We start from the raw sequence: 16,008 nt of genomic DNA, 5'->3' as shown, positions 1-16,008 counted from the left end.
ATTTAAGGCACAATGATTTCAAGATCTTTGTGGGGTAATTGTGAGTGGGGAATATGCCTGTACCTCTTTTTGCTTCTTGACCATCTTTACTGGTCTTGCCTTCATCCCTTTTGAACTGAGGACATTTTCTTCCCCTCTCTCCACCATCACTCAGTGTCTGATGAAGGAGTGGCCCTCCCTCTTAAGCAAGGTCAAAGCCTTTATATGTGACCTAGATCTCATTCCTACATGCCTTCTCCATCACACTGCATCTTCAATCTCCTTCTCTCTCTCAATCTTTAATCTCTCTGTCAACTGGTTCCTTTCTTCTGTTTTTCCTCTTTTCTCCTCTTCTCACTCCTCCCACTCATAATGTTGGCTCTCCCAGAAAATTCTGAGATTTAAAACTGGAATGATTCCTATCTATTATCTAGTTTTCCTCTAAAGTCATTGATAAAAATGTTTTATTGTATAAATCCAGAGAGAGAATATTGTGGTACTCCTTTACAGGTCTCTTTCAGAGAGTTATACCTCCATTAAGACCAGTGATCATAGTTGACTCTAGATTTAGAAGTGAAATGGAACTTTAAGGTCATCTTGTCCAATCCCCTCCATTTTTTGTTTTTGCACTGTCTTGCTAGTGGCACATTTTAATTTAAGGCACAATGAATACTGCTTTATAAACTCCAATTGTCACTCATAATTTTTTCTTTTAAAAATATTTTCCTGGTATTATTTTGTCTATATCAGTATTTTCATCACTCCATTCCCTAATAGAACTGTCTTTAGTATTTAAATATAATTAAGACTAACCATGTCTGAAAATGTTTGCTGAGAGACAATATGTTGAGAGACATCAATCTGTTGAAGTCACGATTGATCCCTAAATTATTTAGTTTTGAAGCTTTTCAGTGTTGCCTTCCTTTACAATTTTGGGGTTATTATGTAAAGTATGTTCTGTATACTTTAACCTTTATCAATTCAAGCAAGTTTCCCCAAATTTCTCTGAATCCTTTGTATTCATTTTTTCTTACTGAACAGTATAATTATGTTTATACACTTCAGTTTATTGAATCATATACTAATTTAAGGGAATCTATCCAGTTCTTTACCCCCCCACATCTTATAACTATAAATGTATGTATTCACACATGTATATGTATATATACAGTATATGATTTCCCAAAAATCTTAGTGCATTTTAAACTTAAAACTGCTCTAAGATTTTTGGGATATCCTGTTTGTAAATCATACATACATATACACATACCTTCTATTTATCGATTTGTATATTTGAAATATTTCAATGCTTATGTGTTCCTTGGGGCATATTTCTAGTAGTAGTAGTAGTAGTAGTAGTAGTAGTAGTTGTAGTAGTAGTAGTAGTAGTAGTAGTAGTAGTAGTAGTAGTAGTAGTAGTAGTAGTAGTTTTGGGTCCAAGATTATGTATAATTTAGAGACCTTTTATTTTCATTTCAAATTATTTTTTAGAATGGTCACACCAATTCAAAGTCCTGCTGTTATTTCATTTGTGTGCCTGTAACTCCTCTACCACTTAGTATTTTTATCTGTTGTCACCTTTGCCAATCCTAGAAAGATAAAACTTCAGATTGCTTTAATTTACATTTATCTTGTGATTAATGATTTGGAACATTTCATTTGATTATTGATAGCTTACATTCTGTCTTTAGAGCTACCTGTTTAATTTGACAGAGGTAACTCCCAATTCATGGATCTTTCAAGATAGTCTTTGCATCTGCATCCCATAAAAACCACAGTTCACAAGTCTACATTAATGTTTTTAAATTTAAATGGCCAGCCAGAGTACCACAAAACCTTTCAAAGCAAATATATTTAATGAATTAGCATGACATGAAAACATTCTACCAATAATTTCTCCTATAAATCTTGGTATAATTCTCATAAATACACAATGGAAAAAATGGACATGTGTAGGGAACCTGTGCAGAGGGACATACCTACAAGAACCAGGTAAGAGTATAGTTGTGACACGTTGCTGCCCCCTGGTGGTCACACAATCTCTGCTCAATGCTACATTGGTTGCTGTCCTTTGGACCCAAATATCTATCAGAGACTGGTTAGGTGTTTCTTCACTGGATGCTGCCACACTATACATTTTTTCTGCTACCTTGAGTTTCTGCCTCAACTGAAATTCTTTTTTTTCTTTTCAAGGCATTGGGATTAAGTGGCTTGCCGAAGGGCCACACAGCTAAGTAATTATTAAGTATCTGAGACTGGATTTGAACTCAGGTACTCCTGACTCCAGGGCTGGTACTCTATCCACTGTGCCACCTAGCCACCCCCCAACTTAAATCCTTGATAATCTTTTTTTTAGGGAAGAGAAGATCATGCTATGCTATTTTAGCTTAGAGCTTACAGATTTTTTCATGCCATAACTCTTTTGGACAGATTGAAACTCTTGCCTGGGACCAATCAAAATTTCCCCTTATGTTGTCCTGGTTATGATGCCTGTGATCTCCCCAGGTAGAAATTTTCAGCTTCAAGTGCCAAACCCTTTAGAATAAAAGTATAATCTTTCAGTTAGATAATACTCTTGAGCTTAATCTTTTCCTTGCACTCTTTTCCCCATGAACAATAACACTGTGCTTGGGAGGTCTGTGGGAAACCCTACTCTGCCTTACGGTAAACAGTTCACAGATCCCCAATTTTAATTCATGAAGGCCCAGCTATAAACCTGGTAAAAATTATTTACTCTGTAACAACTAAATAATCTGGAACTTAGGGTTCCCCATTTCACCCACACAAAGCTCTTCTGTTCTCTTTTGTAGAAAAGTAAATGGGAGAAAAGGAATATTAACAAACCTAATCTCAGAGGATAGGTTAAACTTTCCCTGGATTTACTGCTGTCTAAACCACTGCAAATTCACCCATCAGCAATAGGACCCACATTTCTCCACCTTATCTACAAGTGCATCATAGAAGACTTTGGCACATTCTTTGCTAAAGTCCAGATCCTATCTGACATTCCCCTAGTATACTAACCAATAACCATGGTAGAAAAGAAAATGAGGCTAACCTGGACTAGATTTGGTCTTCAGGAAACCAGGTTGCTCTTAGCAGCAATCCCAGTATACTGTCTGCAAAGTGTGGAAGGAGGGAAGCTCAGTGGGGCACAAATGTTGAGAAAGAACATAGGTGATATGTAGAATGTTGGAGCAGCTATTCTGTCCAGGGCTGCAGTTAGCCAGCGTATGCCAGAGTATTAGACAGAAAGAAAAGAGCTTAGATATCCTTGTTTGAATAGTAGAATGACAGGTGAGAATGTGGGGGTGTGTGGGGAGGGTAGAGGCCACAGGTAGCTCATAGGAGCAGGGTTGAAGATTTCAGGTGTTCTCCCTTCAGCTTTCCATTGGTATGGGGCTTATTCCTAGGAATCTCTGTTCAGGATTTACATATTCGTAATCTTAGGAGATCAGATGTATTTTCCAGAGGGAGGGAAATGCTGAGTGAGGATGTAGAAAATTTCCCAGGGTTTCTGAGCATCATCAGAGAAAATAATAAAACTGAACTGATTTCACTCATTAAAAATGCATAAAAATACATAACTCCAACTGGGCCCTCCCTGCTGCTCAGTGGTCCTTCTACCCTGCCCTTCTGAGATCTAAACACATTACTTGCTTCTTTTTTTTTTTAGGTTTTTAAAATTTAAACTCCACCCCCAAAAGAAACTCCAAAGCATTTCTATATACAAAGAAGAATAGAAAAAATGATCATATGTACAACCACAGATTGATTATATGAAATTTGCTTTATTAATAAGGTATATAATGAATTCACCATGTCACTTTGAAAGAGGTTTGATACACACTAACCATTCTCTGCAATGACTATTGCAAATCTCTCAACCACTAATTTGATGTCCCCAAACAATCTTAGTTTTCCTTTTCACTGAGATTAGATTATTTGATGTGAATATTAATTTTTTTAGTTTTTTTTGCAAGGCAATGGGATTAAGTGACTTGCCCAAGGCCACACAGCTAGGTAATTATTAAGTGTCTTAGGCCGGATTTGAACTCAGGTACAATTGTTTCATTTTATAGTTGAAGTGTAAGGATACAAGATTTACAGGAGAGAACAGACAATCCTGTAAATTATATTATAGGCCAAATGTAAGGGGCTGATCTGTTCTGCCTTGATATACCAATTGTAGGGTCACAGACCTCCTTCTCCTCCTCTTTCTCCTTAACTCTTCCTTTTCATCTTCCTGTTTTCTCCTCCTTTTCTTCCTCCTCCCTTTCTAAGGATCATATTACATCTCTGCCCATGTCCCACTCTCCATAACAACCCCTTCCCCTCTTTTTCTTCTTTTATTTTTCCTGATTATAGATTCGAGTGAAGAACAGAGTCTGGGTTCTAATAATATTGCTGAGCTAAGCCCTGGAGCAATAGATTCCTGTCGGAGTGAGTACCATGCCGCCTTTAACAGCATGATGATGGAGCGCATGACCACAGACATCAATGCCCTCAAGAGGCAATATTCCAGAATTAAAAAGAAGCAGCAGCAGCAGGTTCACCAAGTCTATATCAGGGCAGGTAATGTGAACTTTTGCTTGAATCAGTTTAACATGATCTAAACCACTGTGAATCAGTGAAAACAAAGAGCCCTTTGGCCATCTGGCCAATGGCAGTATAGCTTCTGTAGTCCTGTGGAAACAAGCACATTCTGAGCGCTTCACTTTTATCTTATTTTATCAGGCTCTAAGGAAGAAAAAGATCTTGGAGTCTTGTTAAATTCCAAGGAACACTCAACCAATGGTATTTAAACATGCCTTTGATCACTGGGCTTATGGAGATGGGTTTGCTGTTGATTTTGATAAGTATACATCTATTCCATCCTTGGACTTGAGATGCTTTTTTTGCCCTTTTAGCTATATTGCCCATGAAAATCAAATTTAATAAGATCAACATAAGTAAATCAAATAACATGCTGGTCATTTATGTAACAAACTCACTACTAAACTTTTTACCAAACTTAAACCCTTACAAAAAGACATACCATGACAATGAGAATGTAAAATGTGAAGTCTAGTGAGTTCTTTTGATAAGAGCGTGGCACTATGGATATCAAAGTTATGAATTGGGGGCGGCTAGGTGGCGTAGTGGATAAAGCACCGGCCCGGAGTCAGGAGTACCTGGGTTCAAATCTGTCTCAGACACTTAATAATTACCTAGCTGTGTGGCCTTGGGCAAGCCACTTAACCCCGTTTGCCTTGCAAAAAAAAAACCTTAAAAAAAGTTATGAATTTAGAGATTCTGTGACTTCAATTCACTTTTCTCCCATTCTACTCCTGATCACACGGGAAATGGTGAGAGACAGTAGTGGTTCAGCACAAAACTATTGCTACTATTGGAAAAATTATTAAGAAGCATAAGCCCCACTGATGGTAGGTCAGTAAAATCTTGGTATAAAATGGTGACATATTTTTAGGGCACTTTTGGGGCACTCTTTTCCAAGGATTGTTAAGTGGTTTTTGATTTTCCATAATCCCAATCATCAATATGGTTGAAGGCTTAATAAATGCTGCTAGCTATTGTGATGATTCTGGTGCCTAATGGAAATGATATTTTCTTAAAACTAAACCATGGGGGTGGCTAGGTGGCGAAGTGTATCCACCTTGGAGTCAGGAGTACCTGAGTTCAAATCCAGCCTCAGACACTTAATAATTACCTAGCTGTGTGGCCTTGGGCAAGCCACTTAACCCATTGCCTTGCAAAAAAAAAAAAACTAAACTAAAAAAAAACAAACAAAACTAAACCATGACATGTGCTTACCATTCCTTAGAGACCTGTGACTGATTTTGAACAGAGACAGAATTTTTGTTGCTTAGAGGAATGATGAGAAGCAACATGAAAGTATTGACTCAATTTTAAATCATCAGCAAGTAAAAAGCAGTGTGCTTGGGCTTATGGGATATTCCTTTTAGTTAATAAATAGCACATTGGTTCATGCTCTGGATCTCATGAATTAAGTACCTTCATGGATTGAGAGATGGAAGGGACTTTAGAATCAGCTAGTCTTATTTTATAGAAAACTGATTTGCTTAAAGGGATATAGTATAAATTAAGGAAGGTAGAATTTGAACACAGAACCTTTGATTCCAAATCTAGCACTTTTTCCTTTTATCATATTTAGAAACAAATCTCATGGAAGCAGTTATTCCAACTTATCTTTAGACCAATCCAACAGAATTGTGACCAGGGATTGGACATTCAAAATCACCCATAACCCTTCTGTTTCCATCGTCCCTATCAGGATTCTTGTCATCACTGTATCAAAGGTAGTTGTAGTTATTACAATCAGTCCTTTTCCCTTGTCCACCCTCATTCACTACCAGATACTCACTATTGGATATTGTGCCATATTCACAAGTTTAAGATTTACAGATAGATATTTTTTTCTTGCTTACTTTGGCTTGCTGCTACCATCAATGGAAGATTGAAGAGGGTATACATAGCAGAAAAGGATAGGATGATGGAAGCAGGAGACAGATATGGAATTGAGTACAAAGGAAAAAGTAGTATAGATGACTTATCTTAGCTAGGGGTTTACTATGATTACACGGAATTTTCAGTATATTCCATAACTTCTCTTATTCCTATTTCAAGAGAAATAATGTTTAATTTTCCATTCTTTTGAAATTATGACAGTTCTTATACTATTATAGTCATAGTTTCTTGTCTTGTTAGCTTAAAACAAGAATCCAACTTAACAACAACAATCCAGGTTTCTTCTAAGTTCTCTATCATTTAAGTGGTTGCTTATAAACAAAAAAATTAGCCTGTGATCAGTAAATGGAGAGTAGGAAGCATTTATGCCATAGATTGACTTATCCTATTAAAAGAGGCAAGATGGTGGAATGTAAAGAGCACTGAATTTGGAGTGAGAGGCCTGGCTTTGAATTCTGCCTCCATCCCTGTTTGTGCATCATTGGACAGGTCTATTATCCATGCTTGGCTTCCATTTTGTCAGTAAATTGAGGTTGACCTATATGACCTCCAAAGTTACCTCCAACTCTAAATCTATGATTCTATGAGGAACCTTGGCATGAACAATAGAAAGGAGAGGATCAGATTCATGAAGTGCATAGAATTCAGTTTTTAACCTGCTAGCTATTGGGTTGATTCTGGTTGAATAGTCTAATGATTTTTCTCTCAGTCACATTATTTTGCTCTAAGAAGGGCTCTCATATGGTGTCTGTTTAGTGATGGATAACCAACTGTTATGAGATGAAAATGTTTCCCTGTGTTTTTAGCATATTTCACATGGATTTTTTTAAACATTTCTTTCAGATAAAGGACTAGTGACCAGTCTCCTCCCATCTCAGGTAAATCATTCTCCAGTTATAAACCATCTTCTTTTGGGAAAGAAACTGAAAACAACTAATAGAGCTGCCAAAAATGCAGTCATCCATATTCCTGGTCACATGGGAGGCAAGCTGTCTCCCATTCCCCATGAAGATCTTAAAACCAAGCTCAACTCTCCTTGGCGTACCCACATCCGTGTTCATAGAAAGAACATGACCAGGATGAAGAGCCAGCTAGGTTGTGGGGATACCATTGGGCTCATTGAAGAGCAGAATGAAGTCTGTAAGGCCACCAGTCTGGGAACAGCAGAGGATGTGCCCCCTGCCAGTGCAGGGAAGGCTGCAAGAGATGGAGGCAGCCCTGAAGATAGCATGAGTAGGACAATTGATGGACAGTCTCCTGAGCCTGAGTTTAGAGATGCCAATGCAAACATGGCAGAGGTCCAGCTGAAGCTAGAAGCCTTAGAACTTAATGAAAAGAATGCTGTCGAAATGGAACCCAAGGCTAGCCAGACCTGCCACCAGCATGGATCTGAGCCACAGATCCCTGTCAAGCCTTCCCAAGCCAGCTATTCAAAAGCACCCATTTTTAGCCCCTTCCCCAGTGTCAAGCCACTTCGGAAATCAACTGCAGCCAGGAATTTGGGATTATATGGGCCAACAGAAAGAACCCCAACTGTCCACTTCCCCCAGATGAGCAGAAGTTTCAACAAATCTTCCAGTGGTAATAGTGGTACTAAAAAACGATGACATCCTATAAGCACTGTACATTCTGGGTCAGTCTTTTTTTAAAATAGTGTTGTGGATGTTCAGTCTCACAATTTCCAAAAGAAATTTTATTTTCAAGATTAAAAAAGCAAAGAAATGGGCGAAGAAGAGTGCAAAAACCAGCATTTTGAGAATTGCGATTCTCACAATAGGAGCTAGATAGGAGAGATATAGTGAGGGGCAGTGAGTGACCATATCCACCCAGAAAACAAAGAGTAAAAATTTTGTGGAACAGTAAACTTGTGTGCTTTTGGTGTGAAGTATGTTTCTACTTTTTCTTCCTGAGCTGTTGAGAAAGGCTTATCTTTTTCAAGACTGTTAATCCTTGATCCTTCCTCCTAAGTTAATCGTTGGCCTCTAGGGAGCCAGTGACCACTCCTCAAACCTCCAGTTTTTGTATTTTATCAGCATTCCCACCAGGTACACATTTGCTTGAAATATGAAATATAAGATTTCTTATCAGTTTCACTAGCCTCCTTGTAAGTTCATGTATGTGTGTGTGTGTGTGTTTGTGTGTTTGTGTGTATATGTGTGTGTGTGTGTGTGTGTGTGTGTGTGTGTGTGTGTGTGTGTGTGGTGTACAGCTTTGTGTATGAAGGCATGTTTTCCCTATGGTGGTTTCTTTTTAGCTAGTATCAAATTTTCATTTTATCCTCATGCTGAAAGATCTGGGAGGAAATCTAGATAGCCTTTCTATAATTTTGTATTTTTGCCTAGTTATCTACTAATACAATCAGTTTCATTTGTGGAAACCCAGTGTCTGGTTAACCATTATACTCATAACTTTTAATGGACCTACATAGTTGAATTGTGTATGAATAGTCCTTGGTGTAGATGCTTTCTTTACACTGAACAATTCCAAGTTTGCTAAATTTGATTCACTGTAAATTTCTTCCATCTTACTGATGTACTTTGGTTGTTAGTGGCATTCTTGATTCAATAGTTTGTGATTAGTTTGTTCAGCAAGTTTCAAGAGTGCCCAGATACCATGATGGTCCCTTACACTGGAGGGGGTGTTCATCTTCAAAAACCAAGTCAATCATCTAGCTACAAATACATTAGTTACTTGAAATCTAAATTCTTGTGGAGAGAATACTTTGTTACTGGAATACGGTGACTGTATTCTTAATTTTTGCCTTGTTCATTCATCACCAGGGCCCTCTGTAAGCAAGAAACAACTATTATCTCCATTTTACAGAGAGAAACTGAGCCACATGATACAAAATAATATCCCAATGAGTCAAGATAAACACTTCCTGTTGATTATTTTGACTTAGACCTGTCTCCTTCAATTGATAAGCAGGTACACTGGCTACAATCATGTCAACACTCACACTGAAAAGGCATTTGCCATGACTTTGTAAACTACTCCAAGACCTATGGGGTATGTTTTTCCCCTGCCAAATGGGACAGAGTCCTGCTATGAAATGCCAAGGAACCGTCTCAGATCTTCTGAGCCTTAAAAGAGAGCTCATTCTTCATACAGCTGTCTTCTGGCAAAACAGGAGGTCCATTTCTCCCTCAAACTCTTAAAGGAAACAGAATGAATTTCTTTCAGCTTAGTCTGCAAAAATCAACAGTGATGCTTTTAGAAATGTAAGAAGTATGAATTAGATTGCATTTGTGTTGCTGATGCTGAAACTAAATTTTTATAACGATCTTTTTAGGTTGAAAGGGATGTGATTTGTTTGGGGATTAAGTGAAGATTAAAAATGCTGCATACAGTAAAGGAAAGAGAACACTGTCATGTTATCTTCTTCTTTCTCCTCCTCCCCAAAGAGCTAAAAATGGAAAAAAAATATGAGAGATCATTCATTTGCAGTTATTGAGTTTTATGATGTCCAAAGGCAACTTCTCAGATAAAATAGTGAGTGGACCTACTTGGGATAATATCTCTGACCCCCCCACTCCCTATCTCCAAAGAGAGACCACATTTTCTAAAGTGAGATTGGAGTTTATCTTCCATCAGTCAGATTTTTAGAATAAGAGTCATACCTCCTAAAGCCTTTTTTATGCTCTGGTTCTCCCCACTCACCTAGGTGAGTCATATCCCCTCACTTACTCACTGAACCTTTGACTATATCTGGCTCATTTCAGAATGTGTCTCAATTCTTTCTTCTTTTGGATGAATTCATTACCAGCTTAAGACATAGAACAGAAGTTCTGAACCTAGAGTCTGTAAACTTTTTTTTTCTCAACTGCTTATGTGTATTTCAACATAATTGATTTCCTTCGTATTTTATTTTATGCTTTTAAAAAGGCTTCATGAGACTTGTCAAAGGGGACCATGACATAAAGAAGGTTAAAAGCTGGCACAGAAGGAGGAAGACTGAAGAGAGGGTAGCTCTCTCCCCTAAGAACTGGAACTAGTATATTGAAATCTGAATACCAGTCTCAGTTCTCTGGCTCTTAAAAGACTTTCTTAGATCCTTTTCCAAGGCTTGATCTGCCTAATTCTTAAGCAGGAAGTCCACTATTTCAGTACATCATTTATTGTCACAATTCCTTTGAATTAAGACAACCCAGACTTTAAAAAAATCAGGCCCAGGTATTGAAAAAAATTAGTTGACAGATTTTTCTTTAAAAAAAAGACTTTTGTACCAGCCAAACTCTCATTCAACTCACCAAACATTTATTAAGGGTCTATTACTATATGAAAGGCGCTGTGGAAAGATTGAGCTAGAGTATTCTATATTCCAGTTAATCACAACTGTGAATCAATTCAGTTAGGTTTGTTTCCTATTTTGTAGACTAAAACAAGGCTGTATAGAATTACACAGTATGTAGAAGACTTATTCTTTGTCACTGTCACCATTTATACACACTGGGATTTGTATTCAGGCAGCAGAAGTAAAGGAAGTTTCTTAATTTCCAGCTTTATTGATATTGTATTCTCAAGTATTTCCCTTGGGAGTTGATTCATTTAGATGTTTCTGCACTTCCTTCCTCCTCTTATGATCACTCTTTGAAATACCTGAATCTAATTGTTTGTGCATGTTCAAGACATTTTATTGCTACCGATCTTCATTCCCATTTTGTGGAAAGGTATATGGACTGCAGAAGTGTATACAAGGTACTTTTCCCCATGGCATGTATTGATGCCCTTTCATAACTTCAAAAAGACAGAGCTCATGTCCCTTCCACCCCTTCACCCAGACTCAGAAAGCACTGTAAGAAGCAGTTTGCTTCCCTGGCCCAAAAGAAGCATGGACAAATAGAGGTTTCCCTATTATCTTATCAAAGGATGGATTCTGATTACAGCTTAAAGAATTTTTTAACTTGGGGAGCAGAGTTGAGAGATGATCTTTAAGGGACAGGATTTTGCCTTTGGCCCCAATTATGATAAGAATCTCAATGAAGGAGGAGAATCTGAACTGAATACAATTTGGAGTTTCCAGATGAAGAGAAACATGATAATTGGATATGTGTGTGTGTGTGTGTGTGTGTGTGTGTGTGTGTGTGTGTGTGTGTGTGTGATTGAGAAGCTCCTTTTGAAACTCTATATTTTATTGGATGCCTTCTACATGGCAGGGAGTCCAGATGAGAGTTGGAGTTGGTAGGTGAGTGAATGGAAAGGATGGAGGAGGGCATTTATGAGCATAAAATATACATTGAATGTCACTTTAAAAATGATCCAATGTTTTCATAGTGTACAATTCACCTATTTGAAGTCTGTGCTTTTTACTGTGCATCTCACTGGGATATTTTTGTGACTGATATTTTCTTGTCTTTTGTCAGGCCTTTGTGGAAAAACCAAAACAATACTTTTTCCTGTTTAAATATTTAAAGAATGATTATGATTAATAAAACTGTGAATTTTTGATTGTACAGATTGGTGGTATTTTTTCCAGTTCTATTTGTGAGACCCTGACTGAGGATTCCTACATGTGATTTATTAACCTTTTCAAATAAAATAAATATTCCCAAATTTGAGTCAACTTAAAGATCTGGGAGTCCTTTTCATATGAAATCACAGCATCAAAGAGCCTGGTTAAATGATATAAGGATGTGGTTAAAAACCAAGGCTGTGGGCAGCTAGGTGGCACAGTGGATAGAGCACCGGCCCTGGAGTCAGGAGTACCTGAGTTTAAATCTGGTCTCAGACACTTAATAATTGCCTAGCTGTGTGGCCTTGGGCAAGTCACTTAACCCCATTGCCAAAAAATAAAGAAAAAAGAAAAAAACCCAAGGCTGATGTGATCTTCCCCTGCTTTAGATTAGAAGAATTACTTCTGTCCAACTGCCCAAGAGAAAAGTGGAATGGATTGTACAATGACTTTACTTGTATCCTTTAATAGTGATGAGAACCTAAGATTGAAGACATCCATTGTCAATACAGACATACTCATATGTGTTCCCATAATCAGAGACCAGAGGAAAACATTTCTTGATAACATTTGCCTCAAATATCAGGATACTTTTAACCAAATTAGTCTATTATTGAATTGCCTAGAACCACTATTGTTAACTGATGTATAAGACTCTGAAGCAAGGGATGGAGAGTAGTTGAATTCATTCTTTTTTTGGAGGACTTTATAAAGTCACTTCTTCTCATTGACCAACCTGGTTTGGATGTTGTACTGCTTGAAAAATCAGGATGACAACTTCCTCAGGGCACTTTCTAATTCCAGATTCTCACTGATACTGTTCCTACTTGTTGAGTCCTATTTATAAGATGATGGCCTACTCATTGTTGGCATTATGCATTAACAGTAATTCATTTCTTTGCTAACTATAAGTTACAGGAGATAAGAAGGAAAGTTTGAGGAGGCAATTAACTTATAAATTTAACTAACAATACTCTCTTGGTTTCAGCTAATGGTAGAATTTTAAGTTCCAAGATCCTTGTGAAAATTTTGTAAAAATTTTGCCACTAGAAATATCCCTGGTTGGTACCATGGACACTCCCCCTCCTTTTGTGAATACCTAAATCTTACAGGGAATTCTTGAACACTAGCTACACACATACACACACACACACACACACACACACACACACACATATATATTCCTAATAGCCTAAGTGCATTTTATGTTTCCCTGCACCCCCAGTACTGCTAAATGCTCATTTATGATGTTAATTCTTTGTAACTCATTGACCCTGTAACATTATGTCACCTAATGTATCCCTACCACAACTATGAACAATGACAACTGGAATGTGCATATATATATATTATATATATATATATATACATATATATATATATACACATACATATATATATATATTTATTTATTTTCAAATTTGAGTCCTCCCCGTTATTGCAACAGAGAGAGTTGTCTGTTTTTAACTTAAAAACATACTTTAAGGGCAACAAGAAGAGATTTTCATGGTCCTGGCTGAAACTTTACACCAAAAATGAAAGACCTGGTCACCAAACATCATCTATAGGGTGGAGTTATGTTCTATGAGAATCATTTAAAAAAATTAACTTTCTAGACTATTCCAACAAGGAAGGGTTTCTTAATCACTCTCTTCTTGGCTCCATCTTTGAAATATGGAATTAATCAGGAACCTTTTTTTTTGGCAAGGCAGTGGGGTTAAGTGACTTGCCCAAAGTTACACAGCTAGGTAATTATTAAGTGTCTGAGGTCGGATTTGAACTCAGGGCCTCCTGACACCAGGGCCTGTGCTCTATCCACTGCACCATCTAGCTGTCCCAGGAACTTCTTACTCCTACCAGACATGACCTACTCTCTAGTTCAGGGGTGGGAAACCTTTTTTCTGTCATATCTTGACAGAAATTTGGATATTTATAACATCATTTGCCTGCTATATTTGATCAAAAATCTAATTAATTTACCCCTAAACAACTCCTAGATTTATTGAACTTTGAGTCACGAATGCACTTGCTGTGGTAGCACCAGCTCATGGGTCTTATACAACCTACAGGCCAGACTTTCCCATCCCTGTTCTAGTTATTACCCTTGATTTCACTTGCTCAAAGGGATATATAACTGAGCAAGGGTGAAGAAAAACAAAGGAATGAAAAATTGATCTCAGTGACCATCAGACTGAAAGGAAATCCTGGACTCATGTTTTATTCAATTTGGCAAATTACATAGAAATATCAAAAAATCAATAAAATTTCCTCTCATATAGATCTCTGCCAGAAAGGAAAAACTCCTTAGAATTTTAGATCCTTTTTAGAAAAGATCCCTGTCTGAATCCTCTTCTCTCTTTTTCTCAGTCACTTAATATTCCCTCTATTGCAAATCCCTATTCCCAAACAATGAAATGTGAACTAGAGAAGTTTCAACTGATCATATCCTTAGCTGACTTTGCCCATCATGGTTTTGACAGATAATGGGTCAGCATAAGAAATTAAATGGGGAGTTTTGCAGAAGCCAGAGATGACTTGCAAAAGCCAGCAATCTAGGACCAAATACTTAATCCAAATTTTACAATAAGGTATTGAAAACACTCCATAAAAGAAAAAGAAAAAAATATATAGACTTCTTCTCTGGGGTAAGGAAGGTTAAAAATTTTACAAGAATTTTTCAGATTGCAAGGGTGTTCTGCCCCAACCCCTACAATGTGGGTCAACTATAGTACTAATTAAAACATGGAAACATATCACCAGGCAGATCGATTCAGGTTTTGGATGTTTAACATCTTCTTGACTAATTCTCACAAGTTTCCTCTTGCCTCTGATTGAAATGCTAGCGGGTAGAGCATCAAACTCTGGCCAAAGCCTCCATTTATAAAGGTCTTACAAGCTTTGTATCAACTTCCTTTTCCATCTTTTGCTCTAATTGACATAAAAGATGGCTTTCAACATTCATTTTCTGTAAGATTTGGAATTCTACATTTTTCTACCACCCTGCTTATAACAGCAAGTTATCTGACATGGGTTATACATGTACAATCATTCCATAGTTTCTTGATTCAACCTCCAATTGTCTCATAATAGGCCAAAGGAGTGAGGCAGAGTAGCTAGCATCTGTTGAGTCCCATATCTATTCAAACCATTCCTCTATGGTCTTCATTCAGTCTCTTCATTTTCTCTTTTCCTTGAATTTCCCAGCTATTGGATTCAGGTGCACACCATCATTTGCATGGTTGATTTTCCTTCAGGTGTGGGGAAAAGAACTTCAATTTCTGGATCTTTTTTAACCTCACGTAAGAGGACACAGAATTTTCTCTTACCTGAGGAAATGCATCTCCAAAGTTCTGCTTTAGGGATTAAGGCAAGTATCAGAATGTTGCTTTCATTTTTAGTTCCTTCACTTCTATGTTTCTCTGACCCTGATTGTTATTGATATGTAAAGTATTGAAATGAGTGACTAGGGGAGTGATAGTATTGTCTCTTTTTCTGGGGGACTTTAATATCTTCTCATTAACATGAACATTCATTTGGGTAGCACACTTCTTGAAAAGGCAGGAAGACAGCTTCCTCTGGAAACCAAAAATATCTCAACACTGCCTAATGGTTGTGCTAGAGGCAAAGCTACTGGTTAGAGCTGGACATTTAAAAGCTTCATGGCCCCTTATAAAAGTAAAGGGTGAATAATAGTATTATTGTATTTAACGAGTAAATTAGTTTTTTCATCTTAAGTTAAATTTTTTTCAGTGAACAAAAGTCTATTTTCCCTCCCTCCAATTGCCCCAACATTAAAAACAAAATATTTGCAACAAATAATTCATAATCCAGCAAAACAAATTCTCTCTTTGGCCATGTCCAAAAATATATGCCTCCTTCTATACCCTGAGTCTAATACCTTTTGGCTAAGACTTTAGTGATTAGTATGTTTCATCGTGAATTCTCTGATACTCTGGTTGTTCATTGAGTTGATCTGAGTTTATAATTCTTTCACAGATATATATATATATATATATGTCATTATTGTGTAAATTGTTCTACTATTTCTGAATGATTTAGTTACTGAAATAACATGGAAACACTTTAAA

General features: G+C 37.2%; 1 protein-coding gene across 3 annotated transcripts in view; it reads left to right on the top strand.

Moving 5' to 3' along the window:
- Nucleotides 1–12,142, top strand: part of TBC1D30 (TBC1 domain family member 30) — a 127,624-nt gene extending 115,482 nt beyond the window's left edge. For 2 of the 3 annotated variants that reach the window (XM_074226215.1, XM_074226216.1), the window contains 2 exons: nt 4,348–4,554; nt 7,312–12,142. In XM_074226215.1, coding sequence (XP_074082316.1) covers nt 4,348–4,554; nt 7,312–8,075 — 971 coding nt within the window. In that variant the 3' untranslated portion in view covers nt 8,076–12,142. Of the gene's footprint in view, nt 1–4,347; nt 4,555–4,716; nt 4,777–7,311 lie in introns of all 3 variants that reach the window. The other variant, XM_074226214.1, reaches the window with a different exon arrangement.
- Nucleotides 12,143–16,008: the final 3,866 nt, after the last annotated feature.

The sequence above is a fragment of the Macrotis lagotis genome, chromosome 2, assembly GCF_037893015.1.
Source record: "Macrotis lagotis isolate mMagLag1 chromosome 2, bilby.v1.9.chrom.fasta, whole genome shotgun sequence".
NCBI lineage: Eukaryota > Metazoa > Chordata > Mammalia > Peramelemorphia > Peramelidae > Macrotis > Macrotis lagotis.
This window is presented reverse-complemented; position numbering and strand designations above follow the sequence as displayed.